This window comes from Argentina silus (genome assembly GCF_951799395.1).
Source record: "Argentina silus genome assembly, chromosome: 17".
NCBI classification, from domain to species: domain Eukaryota; kingdom Metazoa; phylum Chordata; class Actinopteri; order Argentiniformes; family Argentinidae; genus Argentina; species Argentina silus.
The window spans coordinates 9,638,583-9,650,725 of NC_139671.1; the positions used below are offsets into that span (position 1 = coordinate 9,638,583).

A 12,143-nucleotide genomic window follows, 5' to 3' on the forward strand; every position below is an offset into this window, starting at 1 on the left:
TTTTTTATGATTTCGCCTCATAATCATAGATAATAGACCCATTTAATGGAGGTAATAGACCCATTTTGCAGAAGTATTTTTGCTTTGAGAAACATTTGCACAAATATAGTCTTTGTTTGATCAGTGTTGATGTACACCCACTCCTCCACCAAAAAAACATACAAACCTTCAGCTGTTTATATCTGTTTATAATTGCATTGCCGGCCCATAGCCAACATCACACAGAGCAAAAAGAAATCTAATAAACAGTGCAGTTGTGAATTATGCACTGGTGGACTGAGCGGCTATCTGGGTGTCTCAGGCCTGGCTGGTAGAGGGAGTGTTTGATTGCTGTGCTCTTTTGATGGCTCTGTCCATCACTCTCTAGCTAGACTCACTCTTCGTAATAATCAGCCTGTGAGCAGCAGCAGTCAGAGGAGAGCTCCTCCATCACACTGGATTGTAGGTCTCTTGGAAGATGTGGGTGGCTGTGTGTGTGTGTGTGTGTGTGTGTGTGTGTGTGTGTGTGTGTGTGTGTGTGTGTGTGTGTGTGTGTGTGTGTGTGTGTGTGTGTGTGTGTGTGTGTGTGTGTGTGTGTGTGTGTGTACGCACGCGCATGTGTGCGCGCATGCATGCGTGCATGCGTGTGTGTGTGTGTGTCTATATCAAAAGGAAGTCTGAGCGGAGAGATGTGGAGGGGAGGCAGGGGCTTGTAATGCAATTCATTCAGCAAACGTAATCTCTGTCATCTGAGTGCTGAATGCTGAACGATGCAGAATGATTTGGGAATAAGAGCAGGATTTGCTCATCTTAACTGCCATACTGTAGTCTTTATAACAGTACTTAGACAATATAATTGTCTAAGTACCATAATTGTTTCCAACTTGGCTCCCTGACACTGCAGCATGTATAGCACTTTCCTGATTATACAGTGATACATCCATATTCTACACACATTTAGGGAGACTGGCAGTACAGATGGTTTCAGTTGAAAGTCTACATCTTTCAAATGCAGACAGTAGCTCCTCCAGTGCAGAACTGGGTATCTGCCCACAGTGAGTGGCTCTGAGGGGATTTAATCAGCTTCATCTCTTTAAGCTATCAAGGAGAGTGACCTAGGGGTCATGAGAGAAACTTTTGAGTGACACCATCACCATGTTGGATAAGTGGAAAGGAGAGATTCAGACAGGGAATATGGAACTCCCGACTCTCATAATGAGATGCATAGGCCGAGAGAGAGATGCTATCCTTTTTTCTTTCAGGAAATGAGGTATGGCTATATCTGATACTATTTCAGTCAACATTAAATGAAATGATGCCCTTCGATTTCATATTAACTTGTGTGATTTGACTTGTAAAAAAACCCGCCAATATCATACTCTGTAATGTGCACACCTGCATGCATGAATATGACTGAACATTGCAAAATCATTGCTCATCTTTCATTATGCTATATCAATTGTTCTCAATGCATTGAGACAAGTCATTTGGGTCCTCATTTTTGAGTACAGTGAGTACAAATGGGTACACTCATTTTTTCTCAAATATTTTGCCTTACAATTTACATCTGCATAGGGTTAGTTCTGCATAGCCATACCTCCAAATCACGTTGTTCTCACGCCTCCAAGCCTGGTCTCAAGACGGTTAGCATGTGGACATGACTGGGGTGATTTTCCACTTTCCTTTTCAGTCATTTATTGTGTTTAAAATGTATTGTGTTATTAATAAATAAATATTCAGTTCATGAAAATCTCTACTCTTTACTAAGTACTGATGACCGATAGATAATGCGATCTCAGTTAGTTTGCACGTTCTCTCTGAGGATATTCTTTTTCAGCTCATTTTTACAGCAACATCTGTGCACTGAATCTGACTGATCCATGCAGCTGCCCACAAGGATGCCTGTGGCATAAAACGTGGCACGTGGATGAGGCAGGCAAGGGGACCAGGTCCCAGACCAACACCCTATTTTGTTTGGCTCTTCAGTTTTTCCACATTAGTCACACTACAAGTCTCAACTCAGGGCCAAACCAAAGCCTCTTTCAAAATAGAACATCTCTGGCCAAACCTCCAGAAGAGGTTATGGAAGATACGGTCTTACAAAACTTATGAGTTTAGATGGATTTTCAGCTAATATTGTTTATGGAAATATCATTCATATAAATGAGATACATTCAAATGTAGCTACTATTACTTGACATTGCTGAGCGTCGTCATGTGGCAAAAAGCTTTTGATTCTCAAAGCCTACTGTATATGCTGCAAGTGTTTGGTTCATAGATCACAAGGAATGAAACAAACGTATGGTACATACATTCAAGTGGAAAGCAATGGTTGAAGTGTCATAGTCACATCTGGCATGTTGAAATATATTTTCAAGCACCTTTCATGAACCAAAGGATGCAGAATTATGTCCATATCAATCAATCTGGAAAGCAAATTAGGGTTGGTCCTTCGAAGGTTAGACTTGATTTAGGAGGGGATCTAACATTTTGAGAAAACTATTGTGTAAAACCTGAGCACAAAACCAGGTCAATGAAGACCATTACAAAAATGCATAATAAAAGATTTCTCTATTTGAATTTAGAGTGCTCTCCAGAGTGTGTCCCCTTCAATAGTACTATTCCATTTTATCACTCCCTCAGCTCCTGGGTGCCCTGTGACTCTTCATTCCCAACCTGTGCTCCTCATACTTTGGCCCCGTCCATCCACATTCACAGAGAACACGGTGTTCTCCATTACATTCACAGAGAACACGGTGTTCTCCATCACATTCACAGAGAACACGGTGTTCTCCATCACATTCACAGAGAACACGGTGTTCTCCGTCACATTCACAGAGAACACGGTGTTCTCCATCCACATTCACAGAGAACACGGTGTTCTCCATCCACATACCAGACCAGCCAGTAGTCAACCTCCTCATGTCACTGCTTCGTTCCTCTGTGACTGAAGACACAAGGCAGACATCTGATGATGAGAGGGCTCCTCTTGAGGTTCATCAACGTGGTCATTAGACGTTATAGAGACCGCTCTGACCCCTCTCATCGTTATCATCATCATAGTTAATCATAAGAAGGCTCAGGCTGGTGTATGAGAGGGTTTGTCATCGCATATGAAATAAGGCTACTTCTCTGTAGTGGAATCTGCCTCAATCCCTCTCCACTTGTAATGCCTCCGCAAGGAGAGACTCAGCAGGTTAATGATGTATTTGTAATTTGCGTTGAAGGAGGATGCAGGTGAAAAAGGTTGTTGGTGTGCTTTGCTTTCCCAGGTTCACGCCCACACAGCCAATTTGTAAGCAGCTGTCATGTAAAGCTCTGTATTTCTCTTGAAAAGCTGTGAGATGTACTGTACATCAATATTTCTTATTCCATTTTTAGTTCTTCATATAACAGCCTTAGCTTTAGGTTTCATTTCAAATATTCAATCAAATTCTATTCTCTATTACTTGAACTGTCATATTTGTGGTTTGAGAGATGTTGATCACAGACCAGATATTAATATCGCAGTACAGAAGTATTGAAATACTCTGACATGCAGTGTGCTTTCACGCTGTGCATTTAATAACTCCATTTATTGATATCTACTGCCACCTTGTGTGTCAAAGATGTTCCTACAGCATGTCTTAATAACCAGAGGTTTTCACCCAGATTTTTATGTTAACAATCAGCCAAGCACATACCACATACCAGCCAAGCACATGCCCTGGACAAACCAAGTTGTTATGGAAACAGTGAAAAGCATTGTCAGTTGTTCGTGAGAGCATTTTGATTAAATGATCATGTTGAATTGTTCAGTATTTCGTAACCACAAATATATTTGGGCCATTCAGCTTTCGGACATGGGACCTAAGGACTAATAATGTAAAAGCAAAATATCTCAAGCAAGATCTACCACAGCTAAATGTTCTCTCATTGTTTTTCTCACATAGTTTTCTCTATAAACAACTGTGCCACTAAAATAATGGGCAATATCCATTGTGCAGTCAGAGCAATCTGTACAGACACATAGAAGCATACTATATATATATATCCTGTCGTTACCACAGGCCCAATATATACATTGTGCCCTATTTGTTTTTTGTGGCTGAAATATTAAAATATTCAGTGTTCTCCCAGACGACTGTGCACCATCAGCAGACAAACCGAGACTTGTTTGTGTGCAATAATTATAAACAATTTGCCCTGTGTTGTGACACACCATTATTTAAGGAGTGTAATTATAACCACCTCCCTTTGCAGACTTTGTCAGTGTTTTTTTTTAACTTACAGTAGACTTAGGCAAGGAAAGCTAAACAGTGAATGTTTCTCTAAGTAGTTTATATTATATGTCTTTCTAATTACAAATTTATGATGCACTGTATAGTTAATAATGTATTGGGGGAGGGGCAGCGTTTAATCTTCTTGTATTGTATTCAATGTTATGATAACAAGAACTGCCTACACAGAGGTTGTGTGAGAGGTGGAGAGGAGCGGTTACAGAAATCTCTCTCAGTATGCAGAGGTCTGTAATCCAAAGGGCTTGTGGGTATGAGTAAACTATTCAGATAGGGAGATGGTTCTTCACATGTGTAACCAACCTGATATGGCACATCTTATGTGGAATTAATAGACACTAATGTGATTACTATTGAATACACACTGGTACATGTGTAAGCTAACAGACAGACAGACAGCGTCTGTCTGTCTCTCCCTCCCTCTCTCTCTTCCTGTGCGTGTGCGTGTGTGTCGATGTGCGTGTGTGGGAAGAGACTTTAACTCAAGTACGCACCCAGAATTGCGGAGTGTAGTCTAATGTAAACTCCTCTCCGAACCAAGTCAACCAAGAGGGAACCTCTGGCAATGTAAACTCTATACGCAAGGATTTGAAGACGAACACCCCTTTTGGTGTCCACGCCTTTTTGCCGTTAATTAATCGTGAATGTCAGTAAACAATAAAGCGCGCTGTCAATCGAGGAGATGGAAGTAGAACACCCCGTAAAGTCAGTTTTATTCTGCCTCTGCATTAGCATCTGTAGTCATTTTTCTGCGGCAGATTGGGACCTCACTCTACTTCACACCAACGATGTCCATGCAAGAGTCGAAGAGACAAGCAGGGACTCGGGCAAATGCACCAAGGGGTCGTGTTTTGCCGGTGTAGCGAGGAGATATTCGAAAATAAAGGAGATCCGGAGCCAAGATAAAAATGTGATGCTATTGGACGCGGGCGATCAATTTCAGGGAACTGTTTGGTTTAATTTATATAAGGGCGCCGAAGCTGCTCATTTTATGAATAAACTGGGATACCATGCGATGGTAAGCAGTTTACATATTCCAGTTTCACAGTTAAGAAGCTTTAAGAGTTACTGTACATATTGGAGTAAAAAGGAATGTCATACTTCTTATAAGAGAATTGAGACTTAGACCTTTTTTAGGCTACAATAATACTTTTATGTAGGATATGATACTCTAGTAATTCTACTTTTTTCAATGTTAGTTACAGTAAGCCTACAGAGAAAATATCACTTTTAGCAAACATAACTGTATGAATGAAAGAATGAAATCACTATTAGGATCTCCATTCAATATTCACTGACGGAGTAGCCATAGTACAGTACAGTATGTATTGATTTGAGAGTTCATGACCTTTCATAATATTAATCTGTCTAATTAGATTTAAATCTTAGAGAAAAATGAATTGAGTGATTGACCTCAACATAACTCTTTAATAGGTTATTGATTTCCTCCTACCACTATATTTGTTTTGGATATACTGTGCCCTGCGTAAGTAATGGGACAGTGAAGCATCTTCTTTTGTCTCTATACCCCAAAATGTTGGATTTGAAATGAAACATTTACTATGAGGTTAAAGTAGAGATCATCATCTTTTATTTGAGGGTATTTGTGTACATATTGGTTTCACCATTTAGAAATGGCAACACTTTGTATACTTACTCTCCCTATTTCAGGGCACAATAAGTAATGGGACAAATTCATATAATGTCCAAATTAAGCACTCATGTTTAGTATTTGTTCAACAATCCTTTGCATGCAATAACTGCCTGAAGTCTGTGACCCATGATGCTCTACCAGGCCTGTACTGCAGCCATCTTTAGTTGTTGTTTGTTTTGAGATCTTTTTGCCTAAAATCTTCTCATCAGGAAATTAAATGCATGTTCAATTGGATTTAAATACATTGACTTGGCCAGTCAAAACCTTTCCACTTTTTGGCCCTGAAAAACTCCCTAGTTGCTATGACAGTGTGTTTTGGGTCATTGTCCTACTGTATGATGAAGCACCATCCGATGAATTTAGAGGCATTTGCATGCACTCGAACAGACAAGATGTTTCTGTACACTACAGAATACATTCTGCTGCTGCCGTCAGCAATTACATCATCAATTAGGACAAGTTAGCCAGTAGTGGCAGCTATACATGCCCAAACCATACATTTTGGGCAGATCCTTTTTTCTCAGACTGTCCACATGCAATCTTATTTGTCCACAAGACCTTTTCCATTTATTTGGTCCTCACCAAAGACACCAACAGCAGACTCGAAATGCAAATGCAAAATCCCTCTAACCCTCTAGAATCAATACTAGATGTTGACAGCTCCCTTATGCTTGCACAAATGAACACACCTGACTTACCAGAAACACCTGCCAAGCCAATTTTTTACATGTTTACATTTTTGTCCAAAGCGACTTACAACGTAGTACATTTATCTAAAGTAAGTGAATCATCTATACTAAAGTAAGTGAATCATCTATACATCAGTCATCATAAGCAAAAATCTATGCTAGGACGAGGTGCCATTGGCAGTCACAATGGTAGAAAAAGGAAGGATTATTAATTTTATTTTTTTTATTATTAACAGTAGAGTGTACAGAGGGGTAGTGGGGGGTGAAGATGTCTTTAGGAGGGACAATGGTCGCATTACTTTTGGTGCCCTGAAATATGGGGGACTATGTATAAAAGTGTTCTAAATGGTGAAACCAATATGTAAACAAATACCCTCAAATAAAAGCTGAGAATCTCAACTTTGATCTCATAGTAATTGTTGATTTCAAATCCAAACATTTGGAGTAAAGAACCAATAGAAGAAATAATGCTTCACTGTTCCATTACTTACACAGGGCACTGTATATGCTTTTGAATCATTATGTTTGTTGGTGTGTTGTCAGATATGTTCCTTAGATACACATTTTAGGGGACTGGGTACTCCATGATGTATTCATCTCTGATGTACAAGGAACAGGTAACAAGCAAAGGTGTCGATGAGGTAGTGGGCAATACTAGTCCAGACAAAGATCTTCAATTCCCTGTATGACACTGGCCAGGGATAATTACAGCCATATTCATATTATTGTCAGGGAGTATAGGCCACACAAGGGACACTCATTTCTCATGTTTACATCTGACAAGAAGTTAATGATGAGATATGGTGGATGATGTTTTCCTTCATAGGCTCTGGGGAATCATGAGTTTGACAACGGAGTGGAAGGACTTATTAAGCCGTTCCTACAGCAGGTGAATTGCACAGTTCTCAGTGCAAACATCAAACCAGATGACACACTGGCCCCCAAAATAAGGGGCCATTATTTTCCATATCATATATTTCAAATAAATGCTGAAAAAGTGGCCGTGGTGGGGTACACATCAGTGGAAACTCCTGCCTTGTCACAGCCAGGTAAAGTCATTTTAGTAATGAGGGCACGTCTGTCACTTGATTTATTATGATGTCTCTCCAGGTCGCTATAAAATTACTTAATTTGTACTCGGAGCAATATCCAAATGTTGTTTTTTAGAATGCTTTTCCCTGCAGTTTAGCAAGAAGTGATTTTCTTCCTTCAATTTGTTGCAGGACCACATTTACTGTTTGAAGATGAGGTTAGTGCCCTGCAACACGAAGTTGATAAAATACTCACTTTGGGCGTCAATAAGATCATTGCCCTCGGTCACTCTGGCTTCACTGTGGACAAAGAAATAGCCAAGAGGGTGAGGGGTGTGGATGTGGTCATCGGAGGACACACCAACACGTTCCTATACTCAGGTGTGCAGCATGAATGAGAGAGCATCATCTGTTTGGGGCATGACTTGACATAACTTGACTTGAAATACCTTCAAACAGCCTCTCCTAAAAATGTACCAATACAACCCATATCTGGTAATCTAGCATGCCTTTAGGAAAAGAACCCTGGAGCCTCTATGTGTTATTGAGTATAAAATGTTATTGTGTAAACAGCATACTCAATGAGAAACTATCTCTATATTCACCCACAAAACACACAGGTGTTTATAGGTAATCTGTTGAGGTGAGTTAAGGTGGTCTGTCACAAACCTCAGTTGTATAACTCCATTCATAATGGGACTGATGATAGAGATTTCCATTGTTTACACTCTCTGTCTTCAAAGGAAAACCACCGTCCTCCGAGGTTCCAGCGGGCCCTTACCCTTTCATGGTGAAATCCGACCATGGGCGGAACGTCCCTGTTGTGCAGGCCTATGCCTTTGGGAAATATTTGGGTTATCTCAAGGTGACCTTTGATGAGGTTGGCAATGTGCTCAAATCCACAGGCAACCCCATACTGCTGGACAGCAGAGTACCAGAGGGTGAGTAACATGAGCAGATGGTGAACTGGTCTTCTAACTAATGTGATCATGCTGCAATTACTGTAGCTGATAGTAGTTTCCTCAGACATTGTTATTATATCACTTATGAAGTAAGTAATGATAAATGTGTTTGTTATTTTATCTGGTCTCTTTGCCAGAATTTGTGGCGTTGATAATGTTATAAAAGCACCTCTGTCCTTGTCCTTATTTAATGTAATTTCAAGACTGTATGGGAACACTTTATTGATATTGTAAGAATTTCACCCTTGTGAAATAAGATGTCTTGCCATTCCGAAGGCATTTAGTCAAGTACCAAGTTTATTGTCCAAGCAAAATAGTATTGTACGGTACACAGAATATACCGGGTAATGAAAGTCAGTTCAAAATACAACTACTGTACATGTTTGAGAGGCACATATTATAGAGACCCCGAAGGTGTGGGGACCCCTGAAAGTGGGGGTTGTTATCAATAGCCTTCCTGTCCGCCATTCAAGTAGCAGATAGCAGTGTCGGAGGTGTCGCTGAGGCCCCTTATTCATGGTTCCTATATGGTGACTAGACAGACCTGTTCGATAGCATTATCATTGATCAAATGTCCTCACAATATCATACGTGCCATGTTGAGTTTCTTCTTCAGGCTTATCTCATGTTTACTAGGGATAAGAGCTCATTTACTAAACATGTTGTTCTGTTTCTCATCTAAGATAATGAGTTTCCTCTGCTAGTCTTTCTCAATGAAAATCTCAAGACTGTTTATCATCATAACAGATTCTTAGTAGTTTGCAAAGCCAGTCGAGGTTCTTACCATAAACACTGGATATGATTATTCTCTCTCGTCAGATCCCAGTATTCTCGCTGACGTAGAAGAGTGGAAAAAGAACCTTGCCAACTACTCCTCCCAGTATGTGGGGAAAACCTTGGTCTACCTCAATGGAACCTTTGAAGAGTGTAGGTTCCGTGAGTGCAACTTGGGAAATCTCGTCTGTGATGCTATGGTGAGTCCTGTACTGTAAGTGCTTCTCAGGAAACATGGCTTTGGTTTACTCTTGTCTATACCGATTAAATCCTCTCTCTTTTTGGACTGTAGGTACACCAAAACATCAAATACGCAGATGAGGTCCAGTGGAACCATGTCAGCTGCTGCTTCCTCAATAGTGGAGCAATAAGGTCATCCATAGATGAACGTAGTCAAAGCGGTGGGTTTTTGTTCCATAGAGAGAAATAGAGAGAGAGAGAGTGAGTGAATAATCACTGAGAAAATGTGAATCTCTTTCTAGGTTCCATTACGATGGAGGACCTTATTGCTGTATTGCCCTTTGGCGGCACCTTTGACATGGTGCAGGTGAAAGGATCCACTCTGAGGAAGGTTTTTGAGCACTCAGTCAGGAGATATGGAGGAAGCACAGGGGAATTCCTTCAAGTGTCAGGTACAATTTTCTTTTTCAAATATGTTTTTTAGGGCATTTCTGCTTTATTGGGATAGAGACAGTAGAGATTGACAGGAAGGATGGGAGAGAGAAGAGGGATGACATGCAAGATAGGTCGAGGGTCGGAATCGAACCAGGAGCCTTGCGATTACGTGGTAAGCGCATTAGTGTGCTGCGCCACTAAGCGCCCCCAGGTACAATTATCTATGTATTTATCAGTTTTACATTGCCACAGATGGTTAGACATGGCATGACTCTGGAGCATGTGCACTACTACAGACATATTTTTCAAACAACATCATGGAGGAAAGAGGTCTTTTGTCTGCAGGTATGCTTAGCACTTTTTTCACCTTTACATTTTTTACTAGGATTCCATGTAGAGTTTGATATGTCGAAGTCCTCAGGGGAGCGTGTGAAGAGTATCAGTGTCCTCTGTACTGATTGCCGGGTGCCTCACTATGAGCCTCTGGACCTCCTCAAGGTGTACAAGGTGGTCCTGCCCTCCTACCTGGTGGATGGTGGAGACGGATTCTCCATGATCAAAGAGGAGAAGCTGAAACATGACAGTGGTGAGCTCCTCTCCTGCACATGAAGTGTGATCAAACTGCCCTGGCCTTTTGTGATTAAAATGATGAGTGTTGATAGTCAAATAGACGTTGAATAAGCACGGTGGGTGGAGACTTGTTTTCATGACTTAAATTGTAGTTCAAAAATATCTGGATCTGTAAGTAGGCTAGTTTACTGACTATTCAGTGGAGGCCTGTGATAACAATGGTTAGACCAAAAGTAAAAATCATTAGTTGTACATGTGAAAGTGCTTCAACAAAGCAGGTGTCTGTTCCTCTTTTAGGTGACCTGGATATTGCCGTAGTGGCGAACTACATCTCTGAAAGAAAGAAGGTGCACCCATCTGTAGAGGGACGCATTAAGATCTCCAACTCCACTTCAGGAAGACCTGGGCACATGACTGTATTGGTTCTACTGGGGCTGGTCTGGGCCCTGTCTGTGAGCCCTGTATGATAAAAAAAGCTCACTTCTGGATGTTCTCACCAACTCTGCATCCTATCAAAACTTCAGGGAACAGAGTGCAATTTATATTATTATGATAATAGAAGCAATCCAGAGAAATCCGGTAAGCTGATCAGCTCTGGGATAAATGTTTTATACTTTGCATTTTCATATTCTATTCTATGGCTAGAACATTGCAGCTAATAATGACCACAGCCTGTTTTAGTTTGTGAACATATTAGATACGCATCAGTTTAAAGGAGAGGATATACAAAGCTCTACTGTAGCCTTCTAAGTATATTGGGCCTGATAGGTATCGAGATCCTACAAAGTTCAATAAATGAGTTGGCAATCAAACTTTTGTAAACATGAGACGAATCAGGACATCCTCAGGACCCAAGTTGTTCCTCATTTTCGGTAGTAACAAATCTTTGATTACACTCTCCCCTTGCCTTTTAGATAGGATTTTACAGGAACTACTAGTTGCTCCTCTTAAAATCAGGGAAATAGACCTTCTTACAACTCCAATCACCTAGATGCCTTGTTGCTAACATTTTCTGTTAAGTAAAATTGACTGTTCAAGATATATTTGTTTACTCCTTTGTAGAAATATGTACTTATGAATATAATTGAGCAATGTTTTCTGAGTCACTCAACTGTAACAATTCAACAGTAAAAAAAAATCAAAAACAGACCTTCTGCTGGCATTCATACAAAAAAGGTGCAAAGTGCAACTTCTACATTGATTTACCTGATAAACTTAATTAAATCCAATGTCTCTCACAGTTTAAAATGTGTGCATGAGTGGAATAACACAGACCATTTTTGTTCTCACCATTAATCACAACTGTGTCAGGACCACAGGGTCAACTTTTCTCAGGACAAGGCTGGCCGGACCACTCTGTCCCCAAACCTCCCACACAACACTTGCTTTATTCTCAGGGAGCAGCGATTAGTCTTCACAGATGGTTGCACCACAGCTGGCACCAACAGGAGCCTTGTAATGCCAATTACCAACACATCCACACAACACTGAAGGGAAATGTCTCCCTTTACAGTGTACTAAAACAGGGTAGAAATATGACTCAAACAAGGAAAATATTGAAATCACAGCAGCTCATAGGCAGGACACAACCT

The 12,143-nt window shown here is 40.6% G+C and overlaps 1 protein-coding gene across 1 annotated transcript; it reads left to right on the forward strand.

The window, feature by feature from the left end:
* The first annotated feature begins 4,751 nt into the window (after positions 1 to 4,751).
* nt5e (5'-nucleotidase, ecto (CD73)) lies at positions 4,752 to 11,814 on the forward strand. The gene is made up of 9 exons (XM_083688572.1): positions 4,752 to 5,274; positions 7,426 to 7,648; positions 7,823 to 8,011; positions 8,374 to 8,571; positions 9,412 to 9,566; positions 9,659 to 9,767; positions 9,849 to 9,998; positions 10,367 to 10,567; positions 10,849 to 11,814. Exons 1-9 carry the CDS (start codon positions 4,939 to 4,941, stop codon positions 11,016 to 11,018), a joined length of 1,731 nt encoding a protein of 576 aa, XP_083544698.1. The 5' UTR covers positions 4,752 to 4,938; the 3' UTR covers positions 11,019 to 11,814.
* The last annotated feature ends 329 nt before the right edge of the window (positions 11,815 to 12,143 follow it).

Bases quoted from the DNA above. Each gene is read 5' to 3' on its own strand.
- nt5e (XM_083688572.1), top strand. From the start codon at position 4,939: ATGGAAGTAGAACACCCCGTAAAGTCAGTTTTATTCTGCCTCTGCATT. The intron at 7,649-7,822 runs GTAAAGTCATTT...AATTTGTTGCAG, and splicing joins TCCTGCCTTGTCACAGCCAG to GACCACATTTACTGTTTGAA. The intron at 9,567-9,658 runs GTGAGTCCTGTA...TTTGGACTGTAG, and splicing joins ATCTCGTCTGTGATGCTATG to GTACACCAAAACATCAAATA.